Source organism: Rhinatrema bivittatum, chromosome 14 (genome assembly GCF_901001135.1).
Source record: "Rhinatrema bivittatum chromosome 14, aRhiBiv1.1, whole genome shotgun sequence".
Classification (NCBI taxonomy): domain Eukaryota; kingdom Metazoa; phylum Chordata; class Amphibia; order Gymnophiona; family Rhinatrematidae; genus Rhinatrema; species Rhinatrema bivittatum.
In genome coordinates, this window is record NC_042628.1 from 79,913,528 (window position 1) to 79,932,504 (window position 18,977).

Sequence of the window (18,977 nt, forward strand, 5' to 3'; positions counted from 1 at the left end):
CGGTCCAAGTACAGATCCCTGAGGCACTCCACTGTTTACCTTTTTCCACTGTGGAAACTGACCATTTAATCCTACTCTCTGTTTCTTGTCTTTTAGCCAGTTTGCCATCCACAAAAGGACATCGCTTCCTATCCCTTGACTTTTTAATTTTCCTAGGAGTCTCTTATGGGGGAGTTTTTCAAACACCTTCTGAAAATCCAAATATACCACATCTACTGGCTCACATTTATCAACATGTTTATTAATTCCTTCAAAAAAAAGTAGCAGATTTTTGAGGCAAGACTTTGCTTGGGTAATTCCATGCTAGCTCTGACCCATTAAACCATGTCTATCTCTATGTTTTGTGATTTTGTTCTTTAGAATAGTACTATCCACAATTTTTCATAGCACTGAAATCAGGCTCACCGGTCTGTAGTTTCCCAGATCAGCCCTGGCGCTTTTTCTAAATATCGGGACAAACTTTGGCTATCATACAGTCCTCAGGTACAATGAACTATTTAAAATGTAATGTTACAAATTACTAGTAATAAATCTGAAATTTCATTTTTTTAATTCTTTTAGAAAACTGGGATGTATACCATCTGCTCAGGGTGATTTACTGCTCGTCAGTTTGTCAATCTAGCCTGCATACTACATCTTCCAGGTTCACTGTGATTTGGTTCAATTCTTAAGAACATAAGAAATTGCCATGCTGGGTCAGACCAAGGGTCCATCAAGCCCAGCATCCTGTTTCCATCAGAAGCCAAACCAGGCCACAAGAACCTGGCAATTACCCAAACACTAAGAAGATCCCATGCTACTGATGTGATTAATAGCAGTGGCTATTCCCTAAGTAAACTTGATTAATAGCTGTTAATGGACTTCTCCTGCAAGAACTTATCCAAACACTTCTTGAACTCAGCTACACCAACTGCACTGACCACATCCTCTGGCAACAAATTCCAAAGCTTTATTGTGTGTTGTGAAGAATTTTCTCCGATTAGTCTTAAATGTGCTACTTGCTAACCTCATGGAATGCCCCCTATTCGAAAGTGTAAATAACCGATTCACATCTACTCGTTCAAGACCTCTCATGATCTTAAAGACCTCTATTATCCCCCCTCAGCCGTCTCTTCTCCAAGCTGAACAACCATAACCTCTTCAGCCTTTCCTCATAGGGGAGCTGTTCCATCCCCTTTATCATTTTGGTTGCCCTTCTCTGTACCTTCTCCATCGCAACTATATCTTTTTTGAGATGTGGTCTCAACGTGGAGCAATTATAGAGGTATTAAGACATTTTCCGTTTTATTAACCATTCCCTTCCTAATAATTCCTAACATTCTGTTTGCTTTTTTGACTGCTGCAGCACACTGAGCCGACGATTTTAATGTGTTATCCACTATGATGCCTAGATCTTTTTCCTGGGTGGTAGCTCCTAATATGGAACCAAACATCGTGTAACTACAGCAAGGGTTATTTTTCCCTATATGCATCACCTCACCTTGCACTTGTCCACATTAAATTTCATCTGCCATTTGGATGCCCGATCTTCCAGTCTTGCAAGGTCCTCCTGTATTTTATCACAATCCACTTCTGAATCATCACCCTTGAAAACCATTTCCTGAATGGGTGTCTTCCCAACATCCTCATTTGTAAACACTAGTCTTTCCACAATGGCCTTATCTCCCCTAAGTGCCCCTTTATCCTCTCAATCATCTAATGGTCCAACTGGCTCCCTCACAGGCTTCCTGCTTTGGATATATTTACAAAATTTGTATTATGAGTTTCTGCCTCTATTGCCAACTTCTTTTCAAATTCTCTCTTAGCCTGTCTTATCAATGTCTTACATTTAACTTGCTCATGCTTATGCTTTTTCCTATTTTCTTCAGATCTTCCCTTTTTCCAATTTTTGAAGTTCTTTTGGCTAAAATATCCTATTTCACCTCACCTTTTAACCATGTTCTCAGTCCTCTGGCTTTCTTTCCACATTTTGTAATTTAAGGAATACATCTGGACTGTGCTTCTAAAATGGTATTTTTAAACAATGTAAACACCTCTTTTACACATTTTACCTTTATGGCTACACCTTTCAGTTTTTTTCTATTTTCCTCATTTCATCAAAGTCTCCCTTTTGAATGTTTAGTGCTAGAGCTGTGCATTCACTTATTATCTCCCTTCCAGTCATTAAGTCAAATTTGATCATAATATTCTTACATTTCGTTGCCTGTAGCAGGATCTCGAGAACGACATCATTTAACCCCTGTCCAGAACCTCCCTCTGCAGCATAACGCCTCCAGCCCAAAGCTGCCACTCCCTGCATCAGGGAAACGCTGCCGATACGCGGCAGCTACCACCGCTCTCTTCCTGCTTTCTAGGTGCATGCACTTGCAATCCAGCCTCTTTTAAAGGGCACGTGGTGCGTGCAATCCAGCTCGGATGATATCATCGCTTGCTCTATAAAAGGACTCTCAGCCACTTCAACGTTGCCTCAGCAAGGTCTCTTGGTTCTTGTCTTGTCCTGGTTCCAGTATCCAGTTTTGCTTAAACCCGTACTTTTGTTGAAGTCTTCAGTTTTCAGTTCTGTCCAAGTCTTCCATTTTCAGCCTGCTTCCAACTCTTCCATCTTTAGCCTGGTTCTCCATCTTACTCCACTACAGTCTTTAGCCTCACTCCATTCCAATCTTCAGCCTCATATTCTGCAAGCCGCCTTGTCCCAAGCCATTAGCTTTGCCTTTGCCAAGTCTTCAGCTTCAGTCCTGTCTCCGTAAAGCCCACAGCACCAACCTTGTCCTTGTTTAGACTATTGGACTCTGTAATAGCCTGGCCCATGCCAAGACTTGTTCATCTGCCGTTGGCGCAAACCTTTGGGCCCAGCCCACAAGGTTGCGCCAATTGCACCATGGCAAGAGGAGCTCACGCTCATGTTGTTCGGAACAGTTATGATCACTATTGCCAAGTGGCCCTTCACCATTACCTCTAGGACAAAATTCTGTGTTCCACTAAAAATTAGATCTAAAATATCTCTCTCCTTTATCAGTTACTGTACCAATGGCTCCATGAAGCAATGATTTATTCCATCCGAAACTTTATCTTCCCTAATTTCTCTTAGCATTTCATCATCCCACAGCATGTACATCTCCAAAGCTTTCATAAAGGGGCAGGGCATCATCTGGGTGGGGCATGGGCATTTTGGGGCAAGAACCAGAGATGTGTGTGCAAATACTTAAGTGCCTGGGTGCATAACTAAAACCTCTGTCACAGAAGTTTACTTCTGCTATGGAGGAGAGGTGTAAGTTATAACATTTTTTAAAAACTAGGCAGTTCAGAGGGGTTTTAAGGGTCGAGGCTAACTGCTGGGAGTAAAGGCTATTAAATTTGGTGTGTTTGGAGGACCTAGCCCTTAACTGGGTGAACTGGGGATGAACTGGGAAAACCGGGAATGGTGTTGGCACACTCCCTTTTTAAAACCCCTGACTTGAGGGAGAGGAGCGAGGGGGGGAGAGGAGCGAGGTAGTTCCTGGCACTGCTGGAAATACAATTACCTGAACTTTTATTCCTCAAGCTCGGAGAGAGCTGGTGCTGCCTCGACTCTGTGCCGCCGGATTCGTGCCGCGCAGGTGACGTCATTTCAAGGCCCCGGAAGAGCTATAAAAGCGGCCCCTCCTGCGGCGTGCGTAGGAGCCGCCGGCGCGCTGCCAAAGCCGCGCACGCCAAAGGGGCACGCGGCTTTGTTTGAACCTTTCGCCGAATTTGAGACAGAGAATTTTCTGGCTAAGCGGAGGTTTTGTAAGTAACTTTTATTTATATTTCGCTCCTCAAACCCCCATTAATCCAAGGATTTGGAAATTAAAACAGAGTTATATGAAATAAGGAGAATTTGAATTAATTACTTTCAAGTTATGCCTCATACTAAAAGAAAGGCACGATTGAGGCAAAATCAAACTTCAACTCCCTCAATCATTCCATCGCAGCCTCCAATTTCCTCCTTTTTCATGGTTACAACCGATAAGCCGGTGGAAGGTGCCACAGTAGACGGAGCTTTAGAGCGAGAAGCAGGTCTACAGGCAGAAGCCATCTCTCTAAGTCCGGTGCACCTATGACTCCCTCCCCACCTGGTATCAATATGGAAAATCTTATTGGCCCTCTGGAGTTGGATGAGGGTACTGTATAGACAAAAATATGGAAAAATCATTAAGGAGTGGAGACCTTCCCATGGGGGGAAAGGAAGAACCCAGGAAAGACTTGGAGATTATTATCCATCCAAAATCCTCTGAGGTTACTATGGATATCTTATGGGATGCAATTAAAGCATTGGAACAGGCAATTGTAAAATTAACTGTGAATACTAATAATTTTCAACAGAAAATATTAAATATTGAAAAATCAATCTCTAATTGTAATAATAGAGTGGCTATATTTGAAGACAGGGTGGGGAAAATAGAAAAGATACAAAACACTATTGTAAAAGCTGAAGTGGCTAATGGGAAAAAATTGGAATTTCTTGAAAATTCATTAAGATACTCTAATCTTAGGGTATTGAATTTTCCCTTTCAAAAATTAATTACAGCTGTTGAAATGTTTAAAGAATATATGCAATATGTGTTAAAAATTCCTCAACAATCATTACCTGCTTTAGCAAAAGCCTACTATATACCCTCAAGAAATAAAGATCAAGGGGGTAACTTGCAATTAGAGGAGTCAAATTTAACAGAAGTAATTGAAACCTCTATTGATACTGATATACCTACAAGGTGTACTCTCCTTGTATCATTTCTGTTTTCAGAGAGAGATAATGTACTCCGGCTATTTCTCAGGCGTCGCCTTGAGAGATTTCACGGACAACAAATCTGGATTTATCCAGATTTGTCAAGGACCACTCAGTTAAAAAGGAAGGAACTTCTAAAGTTGAAATCAGAAATCATACTAAGGGGGGCTACATACATATTGAAATATCCTTGTAGATGCGAGTTAAAATATCAGGAACAGAAATATGTGTTTCATGAGATATCTCAACTGCAATCTTTCCTGGAAACCCATCCCCCAAAGATGGGAAATGGTTAATAGGGCAATTATTAAGGTTTAAGTTGTAAATCTCTGAATTTGAGGTGAAAGTGTAAACTTTCTCTTTTGAATTGTTGTTCTTTTGAAATCGCTAATGTTAAATTCCTTTTCTTTGGAAATGCTTTGAGAAAAAACAGCGAATGAGTAAAATGATTATTTTAGTAAATATTTACAGTATAATTATATAGAATATCATGATCTGTATACTTGTGATGAATCATTAATGTATGATCTTTATTGAAAATTTAGAAATAAAACCCCTGACTTACGTGGTAGAAGCAGGATTTGCATGCCCTTGTGTGTGCTCACGTAAAATTTGGCACACATGTGCATAGGACAGGGCTATTTTAGAACATGCACATGGTATAGAAAAGACTTTAAATAAATAAATATATATATATATATACACACACACACACAAGTTCTAAAATAGCAATGTCCCTGAGGCAAGCCAACATATGCGCACCCCACCACCAGTTTGAAAGTTACCATCCAAGTCTCCTGCAAGATCTTTATCCTCGTGCACTCTATGCTATCCTGAACAAAAAGTGCCACCCCCAGACAAGTTGATCCACCCTATCACCGTGATATAATTTGCACCCTGGTATGGTACTGTCCCGTTATCTTCCCTCCACCAAGTGTCTGAATTGCCAATTATATCTACATCTTCATGTCATTGGAGAAATAACAAACTACTTTTCCTTCAATTTAATTGTTGGCTAGACCATATACTTTATGTGTTATCATAGGTGAGCCACTGAAATTTCCTATGTCTCAGTTTTAACTCATAAGACTGCCAGTGACCTCCATTTTATCTTGACCTAGTATTTTTGATCAGTTTCATCAATTAGATTATTAATTTATATTATGTTTTCTTTCTTTGCCTTTGAAAGCTTTCACGCAGTATTGAAATCAATAACATGCTGACTATCCACCATAAATGTGGCCGTATACACATTTCTAAAAGTCTCAGCTTTCCTGAGGACTCCACTGTTAGTTAAGTTTGCAGGATATCAGCAATGGATATGCAAGAGATCAATTTCCCTACATTGGAGACTAGGTGTATTCAAATATATCTCATGCATATTCTTTGTGGATGTCTTTAAAATCTGACTGGCTGTGTGGTCACCTGAACAGGGTTGGGAACCTTGCACTATAGGAATGCTGTTTGAATGTTATGTTAGCACTACAAAAACCATTATTATTACCAGTACCTGCCATGGTTTGATATTTTGAATGTTAGTGCGTATATGAAAAATGTCTTCTTTGGCTCCATCCAACATCATGTTGTGCAGGGCATGAGCATAAGCATAAATAGCCAGGTAAGCATGGTAAGAAAGGCTTAAGTCATTCAGCTGAAAGACTGTAGGGTCCAATGTTTTAAGGTCCTCTTTTCCTGAGCATGGGATGTCATCTTCTTTGGGCAACATGTGGGTGATGTTTTGACCTGCCCATCGGCACCCAAATGCTTTCTCCCAGAATAGCTTGGTGAAAATGTCCCATGGGTATGCAGAAGGCCCAATGTGATACAGAAAATTGGTGAATTTGGAAATGTTGCTGGTGGAGCTAATGAATGCCATACTGCCATTGAGCAGCCTCCATAACTCTTTGTTGAAGTGGAGTGGGTTCATGTTCATTCCTGATGAGAAGACCCAGGTCATATTGATAACTTTGGGCAGAGAAATGCGCTCCAAGATAGGTTTAAGATGCACTCCATAGCAGTTGCACACAATCACACTCACCGAGGACTGACGGATTACCTCTGCCACCCTTGCGAGCCTCTCTTTGGGGATAGCGATCATCAATCTTCTCCAGGAAAGCCACACAGCCACCATTTTGCACCACCTCCTGCCGTATCTTCTGGCTGCTCAGGCTTCTGCTGTCTGAGTTGGAGGACAGGATTCCTACCCACGTCCAGTTGAAATGCAAGAGCAGCTGGGCAATGGCCTGGGGTTGCAGAGTGTCTGCAGGTATGGTGCGTAGAAACGATGGGAACTGGAGCTTATCGCTCAGCATTGGGTGCGGCGCTGAGAAGCTGATCTGAAAAGAGAAATGTTTCTATCATCTCCATCACATTTTTCCACAAGACCATTTAGAGGTGTAACACATACAAATGATTTTGTGGACCGTGTTGATAGTATTAAGGGAAGTTTTAAAGGATATTGATAGAGGACCTTGTACCAAATGGAACTGTTTTCTGGAGTTTACAAAGAGGAACAAGTACAGTCTAGTAGGGAATGCACAGAAGGCCTCCCACTGGGCGGGTCTCCAACCCTCAGACTGATAAAGGGTAGAATAGTACGCCTGAAAAGCTTTCATTATATCCGAGGTATCAACTATCTGTCCTCCTGTGTTCTTAAGGGCAGAAATATGGCGAGTTCCCCTAGCCGATTTAATTAAATTGGCTAACAGCTTTCCTATTTTATTACCATGTCTATAGAGTTTATGCTGATAAAATAAGAGACTGCATTTGGCCCTCTGGTGTAAAAGAGAATTAAGCGGCGTTTGGATAGCCAGATACGCTTCCCTGTTAGCTTGGGTGCGAGACCCCCAATAATGCCGACTTAGCTTTCTGAAGTTTCGCAGTGAGTGTCAGCAGCCGGCTATCCAAGATCTTTCCCCTATGTGCCAGGTAAGAAATGATATCCTCCCGCACCACGGCCTTGGCTGTGTTCCAAAATAAAATGGGATCCCCGCTATCCTGGGCATTGAGTGTTGCAAAATCTGTCCATTTCTCCTTTAAAAAAGCCTGAAATGCACTGTCGTCGGCCAAAAAGTAAGGGAATCGCCAATGGCGTGCTGAGAGTGTGTTGGGGAGCAGCGCCAGCTCTACCCATATTGGGGCATGATCCGAGAGGAAGATGTCTCCGATTCCTGCCTCTAAAACTCTGGAAAAAGAATGCGCACTGGCCATCAGGTAGTCTATTCTGGAGTGTGTAGCATGCCCTCTGGAGAGGTGAGTGAAATATCTCTCAAAGGGATGGAGAGTGCGCCATGTATCAGCTAAATGCAATGTCTCTTCCAATAAGCGGATCGCTTTCCCAGAAACCCCCACCTGCTGTGCAGATGAAGACCTATCCCACTCCGGGTCTCTAAGAGCATTGAAATCCCCCACCACCACCAGGTGATCCAGATTACAGGAGTAGTAATTTGTGCAAGTTCTGAAAAAAAGGGGCCTGCTGGGAGTTCGGGGCATATATGTTACAAAGCACCAGAGGGGTCTGATTAATCTCCAAAATGAGATAGCGATCTTGTGGGTCTTTAATCTCTGAGAGAATGTGCATGGGGGAGGTTCTTGCGAATTAACACAGCCACCCTGCCGAACGGGTGATCGCAGAGGCAAAATGCACGGATCCCACCCAATTTTGACGAAGTTTCCTATGTTCGAGTTCATTTAGATGCGTTTCTTGGAGGAATGCTAAATCCACTGATTTCCGTTTCAGGGCCTGAAGGAATTTGGACCGTTTTACAGGTGAATTGATTCCACATACATTCCAGGAAATCAATTTAATACCACGACTAGCCTTCTATCCTATACCGCTGAAGTGTGAGAGTGAAAGAAAAAAGAATAAGTTCCATATCGAGAGGAAGGGTGGCCATCCCAGCTCTGACCACCTCCCTACACCAGTAGCTACCTCAGCCCACTGACTAGCATCGTATCACAACCTACAAAAAATGCAAGACCTGTACCCACCCAGTTCCCGGTCATCCCACCCCTTCCCTGCCCATCCCTTACCAACCCCCATTTCCCCTACCCCCCCCCCCCTCACTTCCCCGCTCCCTTAACTCCCAACATATCTAAACCTGACAAGTGATATCACCAAGATGCTAAAGGCTCCCCCACCAACCCCACCCCCGCGCCACAAAGAGATATTGAGACCTTGAAACAATCAAAATCCAAAGTTGAGAAGAGAAAGAAGGCCTCACAGACCTAATTCAATAGTCATCAGAGGTGTTACAGCACACAGATAAAATAATGCATGAAATACAGCTTGATCTAGTTACTTACTAAAGAACAGTGAATAGACACGAATTATGACAATCAGTGAACTAATGTGGGAGGCTAAGAGTCTCACCAGGCCCTAAACATGAAAACCAAACACCAACTGCGAGCCCTGTCTCTCCCGAAAAATCAGCAAGAACCAATTAGTTGCCGGACGTGGCATTTCATCCAGTGTCTGATCCAGAGCAGTGTCCACCCTGGCGGTTCTCCGCTGCTGGACCAAGCGTGGCAATATATTTCCAGAGGTCACCCGCTTCAGAGAACCAACAAGGACCTCCTGGTGTGGTCACCCGGACTCTCGCTGGGTACACTATGACTGCACGCTGGCCCAGATTATGTAATTGCGCGCAGAGGGGAGAGAACGCCCGCCTTTGTGCTGATAGGGCGCCTGAAAAATCTGGATCTTCTTCTCCTCGAAAATCAATGATTTCCCCCTGCGAACCACCTGCAATATTTCAACTTTGTGCAGGTAATTCAGGATTTGGATAAGTTCTTGGAGGAGAAGTCCATTACCTGCTATTAATCAATTATACTTAGGGAATAGCCACTGCTATTAATTGCATCAGTAGCATGGGTTCTTCTTAGTGTTTGGGTAATTGCCAGGTTCTTGTGGCCTGGTTTTTGGCCTCTGTTGGAAACAGGATGCTGGGCTTGATGGACCCTTGGTCTGACCCAGCATGGCAATTTCTTATGATTTTAATAATCACCACTCACGGCTTCTCCTGCTGCGGGCGCTTCTGGCGCAGAGGGCCATGTTCGCTGGAGAGAGAGAGAGAATTCCCGGGACAGCCAGCGCTCTATTAATTTGGGAAGGTCACGTTCCTCCAAGGTTTCTGGGAGGCCTATGAGGCGAAGATTGGAGCGCCGGGATCGGTTTTCAAGATCCTCAAGGCGCTCAGTGTGCCGGGCGATTGCGGCCTGCAATGCTGCAACATCCAATCTCGTGGTTTGGGCGCCATCTTCTGCCTCTGACATTCTCTGCTTCAGCTCCGTGAATTGCACTTCATAACCCGCTATCGCCGAGGTAAGCTCACCGAGCTGGAGAGAGAGTTTTTTTTAAATTCGGGCTCGAGGGCTTCCACAACCGCTGCCCTGAGATCCGCCCAGTTCACCGGCACTGGGGATTCCGCCACCCCGATGTCATCGTTGGAAGCCGCGTCAGCAGGCCGCATCTTCTCTTTGGTCAGCTCTCTCTCTGTGCGCCATTCTCGTGGTCATTGTTAGCAGAGCTCAACTCCTGCCGCCGTGAGCAGCCGAATTTTAGTTCCAGGGCTCAGTGAAAACCGAAAATTGGTGTGGGATGGGGTTAGATTGGCGAAACGGGAGCCAGAGAGGGCAAGCTACATCTACTCCCCTTCACAGCGTCACGTGATCTCCATGTCAGTGGATTTTAAAACATGCGCACGCAAGGCACAGTCTCAGTTTTCCAATTAGCCCACCAGTTTGTCCAGTTAATAGCGAGGTCTTTCAGACCCCTCTGGTTCTTCATCCTGCACGCTGCCCCATTGACCCGGCCCCTCACCCTGTTCTATGAGCCCTAAAATTCGAGATCTGTAGACTCGCTCTGATCAGGAGCAGCAGTAAAGTTACGCAGATATCTAGCGTACGCGTGCTGTGGTTTTTTGTTTTAAAATAAGGAGGAATGTGTGTAAGTCTTGGCCATGCCCCTATTCTATCCTCTTATTACTCACACACACAGAGGTGCATATGAGCATATTTTGTGGCTTTTTAAAATCCGTGTTGCTCGTGAATGGCTCACTTACATATGTATGTGGGCATTTTTTCACAAGCAACACTTTTAAAATTGACATGTAATGGAGTAGCAGATGAAACAGTCTTCTTCAGGTAGTTGCAAACCTCAGTGAAATTAAGGAAATCTATCTTATTGCCAGGCATAAAGGATTTCCTCCTGGTAACTTCTCTTTGCACTGTGGCTAGGTGGAATATTCTGATATGGGACCTTCAGGCATTCTCTAAGAAATCTTTTGAATAAGTCCACAGGTGAAAATGAAGGCAGTTTGGGAAAATTTAAATGCGTAAATTGCAATACTGGGAAAAGGTTTCCAAAAATTGAACTTTACTAGCAAGTCTCAATTTGTCTTTATTCAAAAGACTGATTCATTTCTTTTGTTCTCCAATACTATTTTCCAACTTCTCCAAATGTGATTTTATCAGCTTGAACTCTGTTTCACGTTGTATCACCAAAGTCACCGTGGAATCAATTTTCATAGAAATCTGTGAAATTAGCAAGAAAGAGATTGCCGTCTCAATGGGAGGCCCTGGCAACAATGGGACAAATTAAATTGTTGAGGACAGGGCAAAGAAAATGTTTCAGCGTAGGAAATATCTCGCATACCTCGAACATTGTTCTTGATCCTCTGACTCCACACTGTTGCTTTCAATTAACTCTCTGACTCCCAGGCCATTGTAAATGCCGCATCTCTGGCAGGAACCCACAGTCATGATGACAAGGGGCTGAAGTTGGAGAAGACATGGCCATCTGCTTGCTTCCTCCAGCTGCACGCCAACCATTGCCGTCATAATATATGATGGTGCTTCTACCACCCTAATCGGGGCCTCTCCTGGCAGCTGGCACAGCCTTTTCCTAGGTGCTCAATGATGCCTCAAGGCCAGGAAGTTCTGCAGGGTGACCAGCCTTAGCAGAACAATCCAACGGCTGCTTTCCAAGGTTCAGCTTTTGGTGCATCCAACTGGTATTTAGGACCAGAAGCGGAAGGGGTTCCCCAAGATGGAGAAGAAAACTCATGGTTGATCCTTTTGCTTCACCATAGGTAGATCACTAACCACTAACCACATCCTCTGGCAACAAATTCCAGAGTTTAATTGTGTGTTGAGTAAAAAAGAACTTTCTCCGATTGGTTTTAAATGTGACATATGATAACTTCATGGAGTGCCCCCTAGTCTTTCTATTATCTGAAAGAGTAAATTACCGATTCACATCTACCCATTCTAGACCTCTCATGATTTTAAACACCTCTATCATATCCCCCCCTCAGTCGTCTCTTCTCCAAGCTGAAAAGTCCTAACTTCTTTAGTCTTTCCTCATAGGGGAGCTGTTCCATTCCCCTTATCATTTTGGTAGCCCTTCTCTGTACCTTCTCCATCGCAATTATATCTTTTTTGAGATGCGGTGACCAGAATTGTACACAGTATTCAAGGGGGATGGTCCAAGAAAACAAAGAGGTAGGCGATCTATGATAGCCGTCAGGAGAACAAAAACACAATAGATGCCTCAGTCTTATTTCAGTATTTATTAGAACAGAGATGTGCTCAATAATTGCCCGACTCAGGCCGAGTTTCGCAGCTCGTTGGCCGCTGCCTCAGGGGCTACAATCAAACCAAACAAGAATAATATTGAAATCACATCAAAAATCAAGTAAAACCAACAATAAATAAATAACATCATTAAGATCTTATAAATATTAAAAAGGTTTTTTCTAAAATTAATCAAAAAATCCTTTAACAATAATTAAGATCTCAGATATCAAAAATTTTTTTTATAATTTATAAAATATGACGACAACACATAATTTAAAACTACATTGTTAAAATACAATATTTACCTTGAACACTTCTAATTCTAGGTGGAACTTCACACAATAAGTTTCATCAGACGTACAGCAATTGTATGATCAACTAAAAAATGAGTATTTGTAATGCAAAACATTAAAACACATTTAATGATTCATAATGTACATGTGGTGTATGGATTCTAAAAATCAAAAAACTTTAAAACAATAAACAAAATATCAAGAGATGTATTTATCCATTGAAATATATTTTGACAGCATCACTGTAGGATATTAATTAGATCTTTTTTAATTAATAACTCATGGTAAATATTACTGTTAACTCATAATCTTTTTTATGTATGAATATATCAATCATATAGGCAGCGATAGATATGTTAACTAAAAATCAATATATCTTGATAATGTATGATTAAAGTGCAGTTGGTTTATTCGTAACATGCATAATTGTATCAGGCTTAGCGCAAGGAAAATGTGGAGTGACAGGCAAACTAAACCAGCCACACTTGAACGTAACCATATTTCATTACAGATTGCAACGATCCAATCGGTTTTTTTGCTTGGTTAAACATAAATTCATTCAAAGATATCGTCACATACTACACTGAGATTAGGATCAAAACGCAATAAATCCACTGTTAAAAATCAGTACTGCTATTACTTATTCAAAACATACATCGTTATATCAAACTTAATGCAAAAAATTGTCGGGTTGAAAGGCAAAAACTAGCCGCACTTAGACCTAACCATAATTTGTTACAGGTTACGAAGAATCAGGCGGTTTTTAAGTTAGGCTAAACATACATTGATTAAAGATATCGCTGTTTAAAACACTCGCCATATACTGCACTGAAAATGACAAACGGTGGGATCAGACCGCACTGAATGCACTGTTAAAAAATCAGTGGTGCTATTAGAAAATCAAATCTCTGTATACCTGCATGAAGGCTTACCAAATCAAAATAATGCTGTCTTAAAAATAGCGAATGAATCAAAAAATATAGCGAGTGAATCAAAAACATTTTTAAACACTTACTGTTTCGGGTGGTGTGCCGCACTCAGTTTAACATTGAATCAGGATTCTGCGCGCTGAATCCACCATTTTAAATAGCGATTTTGGCGCCAAAAATCAGAAGAACGCTGTCAAGATATATCTATATTAAATCTAATTAAAAGATCAAAAATCTAAAGAAAAGCTAAATCTGCTTCTTAAAAACAACCAAATAAATACTGCTCCTTAAATAAAAACAAACAAAACCAAATTTTTTGTGTTACTAGATGTGTCAATCATTAATCTGGGCGTGTCAGTCATGTCAAAATTATACAAAGGCAAATCAAAACATAAGAGCCAATGCCTAACACAAATATGTTAAAAGGCTATTCGATATATCATTCAAAGAATGGAACTGCTAATATTTAGAAATGGATTTGTAAAAACGGATTTTAAAAAATTATAAATTTATATTCACTTCCATATAATCATAAAAATTATAAAAATCATGAAAGTTTTCTTGAATTTAATAAGTTTATGGAAAAGATATAACAACCACCTCATGCACACAACAACTCAAAAATGTATTAAAAATTAAACATCACAAATAATCATAAAAATTAAATCAAATCTGGAGGAAAAAATTAATAGATGATAAAAGACATGTAGATCATAAAAAAAACTGACAGATCAGTCTCCAAATTCAGCCCATTTGGAGTCATTGTGTTAAATTCATATATGTATTTCTGTTCAATTTGTAATAATAACCTGTCTAAATTTCCACCTCTCCAATTTAGTTTTGGTTGTCTGATAACACAGAAAGTGTATTGTTCAAATTTATGATTATACTCAAGAGAATGATCGACCAAAGGTTTAGATATAATACTTCTCTTGATGCTACTTTTATGTTCCAATATTCTCTTGTTAAATTCCCTTATAGTTTTACCTATATAATATTTACCACAGGGGCATATAGCCGCATATACTACTCCTTTACTTTTACAATTAGTGAAGGAATAAAGTCTAAATTCTCTATTGCGCCCTGGAATGTGCAAAACATCTGTCTTGATATTAACCCTACAGACTGAGCAGCTCCCACAGGGCCGATGGCCATGGGGTCTCAGATCAGAAATGATCTTCATGGGTAATGCTGAAGGGGCCAATAAATCCTTAAGATTTTTGTCTTTTTTATTAGCTATCATCAGTCTTTTATCTTTAAAAGCTGGTAATACTTGTATTATGGGCCAAAGTTTCCTAAGAACACAGGTAATATTATGCGACATATGACTAAAAGTTATTGGACATGTTAAAAAATTCTTTTGTTTTTCCTTTTTGTTTTTCTTCTTTAATAAATCAGACCTATCTTGTTTGAAAGCTTTATCTTGGCCATTCTGAACATGTTGCAGAGGGTATCCTTTATCTAAGAACCTTTGTTTCATTTGTTTTGCTCTCTCTTCATAAAGTTCATCAGTGGTACAGAGTCGTCTTAATCTTAAAAACTGAGAAAAGGGAAGTTTTCTAAGAAGGGACCTACTATGACTGCTTGTATAATGTAATAACTTGTTCGTGTCCGTGGGCTTTCTGTATATGTCAGTAATAAATTTACCATTAAACAAAGTGACCTGAATGTCCAAAAAAGGAATTGAGGATTTGTCATAATTCATGGTGAATTTTAAATTACTGTCCAATGTATTCAACCAAGTGTAAAAGTTATTCAATGATTCTAGATCACCATTCCACAACAGAAAAACATCATCGATAAATCTTCTCCAGAGCAATATATTTTCTTTATATTCATGAGATGTTAAATGGATTCTTTCGAATTGTGCCACATATAAATTCGCAACCGATGGGGCCATTTTAGACCCCATCGCCACTCCTTTGATTTGTTGATAAATAATACCATTAAAACTAAAAAAATTCTTTGTAATGGCTATAGTCGCTAAACTAATCAAGAACTCATTCGGGAATCATTTGTTTGTCGTCCGTTTTTGAAAAATACCCAACATAGGGCCTTATTTTCCAATATCGCATTGGGGGGCGTTACCAATGCAAATGAGGCTTCTTTCGTGCAGTGGGGAAACATCGTGTGCGGCGATGTTTTCGCCAAAACATTAGCGCCGCACGATAGTCCCAGACAGCCTGTTTCAGGCTGAGAGAGAGAGAGAGAGAGAGAGAGAGAGAGAGAGAGAGAGAGAGAGAGAGAGACAGACTTACTATAGTGCCTATGCCCTACATAGGTATTTTAACCCCTATAGGAGGGCCACCTACTAACTCGGGGTGGGGATTAGGTATGAGCGTCGGGGGTTGGGGGCCACTTTCGCATTCCACATGAGACCTACGGACAGAACAGTGGTCTCTAGTGCAGATTTGCTGGCTGTCGGAGTGAGGACGCTCACTCCAAGAAGTGGTTTGGGCAACGTTCTCTCTACCTAGCTTGATGGACACTCTACCTGGGCAACAACATGCTAGGTGGAGAGAATGTTGGCCAAATCTCCGCTTGGAGTGAGCGTCCTCACTCCGACGGCCAGCAAATCTGCACTAGAGACCACTGTTCAGTCCGTAGGTCTCATGTGGAATGCGAAAGTGGCCCCCAACCCCCGACGCTCATACCTAATCCCCACCCCGAGTTAGTAGGTGGCCCTCCTATAGGGGTTAAAATACCTATGTAGGGCATAGGCACTATAGTAAGTCTCTCTCTCTCTCTCTCTCTCTCTCTCTCTCTCTCTCCTCTCTCTCTCTCTCTCTCTCTCTCTCTCTCTCTCTCTCTCTCTCTCTCTCTCTCTCTCTCTCTCTCTCTCTCTCTCTCTGAGCCTGAAACAGGCTGTCTGGGACTATCGTGGATGGCAGTAATCCTTTTCAGGCCTGTAACGCAGTCCATAACGCGAGGTTGGAGTTGTAGTTATTAGCCGCGATAGCAGCCGCGCTAACACTGCGGCTGTTTCGCCGCACACGATACACAGGTTCCCGCTTTACATATGCTCCGCCCCCTGAATACCAAATGACTAATTTGCATTCGCAAATCGCGTTAACAGCTGTTAACGCGATTTTATCGCACGCGGTAAAGTGCTTGGAAAATGAGGCCCATAATCTCTATTGCAGCAGCTTGAGGTATATTAGTGTATAATGACTATGTCAAGTGTCACTAAAAATATATTTTCACTTAAATTATCTGAGATATTACTGGTTTGTAAAGTCAAAATGAAATCTGATGAATCACGGATGTAAGATGGTGCCTCCATTACTTGCGTTTTCAAAAAAGTATCTAGAAACGAAGAGATAGGTTCTAAGAGTGATCCTATTGCTGAGACTATGGGTCTACCTGGAGGATTTGTTAATGATTTATGCACTTTGGGTAATATATACAGAGTTGGTAAAATTGGATTATCTACTTTAAGAAAACCATATTCTTTGCTGGTAAGAAAACCCCTTTCATTTGCAATCTTCAATAGAGAATCTCTCTCTTCTTTAATGGTGACAGTGGGATTCTTATCCAATTTGCAGTAAAATGATTGATCAGAGAGTTGCCTTTCTACCTCCTTAATGTAATCTACTGTATCTTGGATTACTACGGAACCTCCTTTGTCTGCTGATTTGATAACAATTGAATTATCAGCTCTCAGATTGTTCATAGCATCTCTTTCTTTTTTTGTAATATTAAAATACCTTTTATCATTTCCAGTTGTTTCAATCTTATTGATTTCTTGCAAGACCATTGTTTCGAACGTCTGTATAATCGGATTCGTTGCACCTGGGGGTATCCAATTACTTGATTTTTTTACAATTGATGCATCATTATTAACTACTTCCTTGTTTTCAAAGAAGTCTATTATCTTAAGTTTGCGAATGAATTTGTAAAGTTCAACTCTGGTCCTAAAGGAATTATATGCAGGAGTGGGAATGAATGAGAGACCTTTATTAAGTATATTGACTTCATTCTCATCTAATTCTCTAGATGATAAATTTATGATTTTATTTCTATTTAATATCTCTGATCCTGATAAGTTGTGAATCGATGATTGTAACTGCCTCTTCTCCCTCTCCCTCTTCCTCTCCACTCCCCCCTCCCCCTGAAAAAAGAAGTGGAGGGCTTGCTAATTAGGGGTTCATCTATATTAGAATCTTTTTCTGAATCTTTTCTCCAGAATTTTCCAATTTCTTGTACCCTGGTGCGGTAATCTTCTTTGTTGTTATTATCAAAAAGAGAAGCTGAAGGGTCTATATTTGAATCACTATTGCTCCTTATGCGTTTGGCATTTCTGTCAAGATTAGGACTATTCTGTTGTCTTTTCTCACTTCTATCATAATTATTGTGCGTCCTATTGTCAACTTTATTCGCATTATCATGTTTCTGTTTGTGATAATTAGACTTATTCGTGTATTGCCAAGAATACACACGATTGTTACTATAATCACCCTTGTCACGTCTAAATTTCTCAAATTTTGTTGCCTTTAAATACTTGGTAAAACTTTCAACATTGCTTTTATAATCTTTATGAATGATATCAAAACATAAATCATGTTTCTTTAAATAATCCAAATGCTCATCCAGTTCACTTTTTAATTTCTCTTCTCTAAGTCTAGAAGTCTTAATAATTAAAATCATTAAGTCCAAGGAGCATTTATTGAGAATTGCTTCCCAGCAATTCATAAATGTGGAATCTTCTCGAAACATACTTGGAGCTTTGTTGACCCGGAGTCCTCTCGGAATTCTTTTAAAACGACAATAATCCAATAGCGTGGATGCATGCAGAGAACTTCTAATCATACTTTTACTGATACTTATGGTTTGTTCCCATTTCTTAATGAAATCGTCAAACACTTCATCTTGTTTAAAGAAGGGTTCTGAAGGCAGAAGTTCATTCAACTCGCCATCTGTGAAACTTAGTACATCTTTCCAAGGCGAAAAAGACATGGCCCTCAAGAGGGATGGTCCAAGAAAACAAAGAGGTAGGCGATCTATGATAGCCGTCAGGAGAACAAAAACACAATAGATGCCTCAGTCTTATTTCAGTATTTATTAGAACAGAGATGTGCTCAATAATTGCCCGACTCAGGCCGAGTTTCGCAGCTCGTTGGCCGCTGCCTCAGGGGCTTGAACACTTCTAATTCAAGAAAACTAATTCAAGAAAATTCAAGAAAACTTTCATGATTTTTATAATTTTTATGATTATATGAAAGTGAATATAAATTATTTATAATTTTTTAAAATCCGTTTTTACAAATCCATTTCTAAATATTAGCAGTTCCATTCTTTGAATGATATATCGAATAGCCTTTTAACATATTTGTGTTAGGCATTGGCTCTTATGTTTTGATTTGCCTTTGTATAATTTTGACATGACTTTGACACGCCCAGATTAATGATTGACACATCTAGTAACACAAATAA

At 40.6% G+C, this 18,977-nt stretch overlaps 1 protein-coding gene across 1 annotated transcript in view; it reads right to left on the reverse strand.

The window, feature by feature from the left end:
- The window catches only part of LOC115075652 (vomeronasal type-2 receptor 26-like), a 40,255-nt gene that overhangs the window by 18,702 nt on the left and 2,576 nt on the right, over positions 1-18,977 (reverse strand). The window contains exons 3-4 of the mRNA XM_029576226.1: positions 6,783-7,080; positions 6,255-6,679 (exon numbers count right to left, since the gene is read on the reverse strand). Of these exons, the coding sequence (XP_029432086.1) occupies positions 6,255-6,679; positions 6,783-7,080 (723 nt within the window). The remainder of the gene's footprint in view (positions 1-6,254; positions 6,680-6,782; positions 7,081-18,977) is intronic.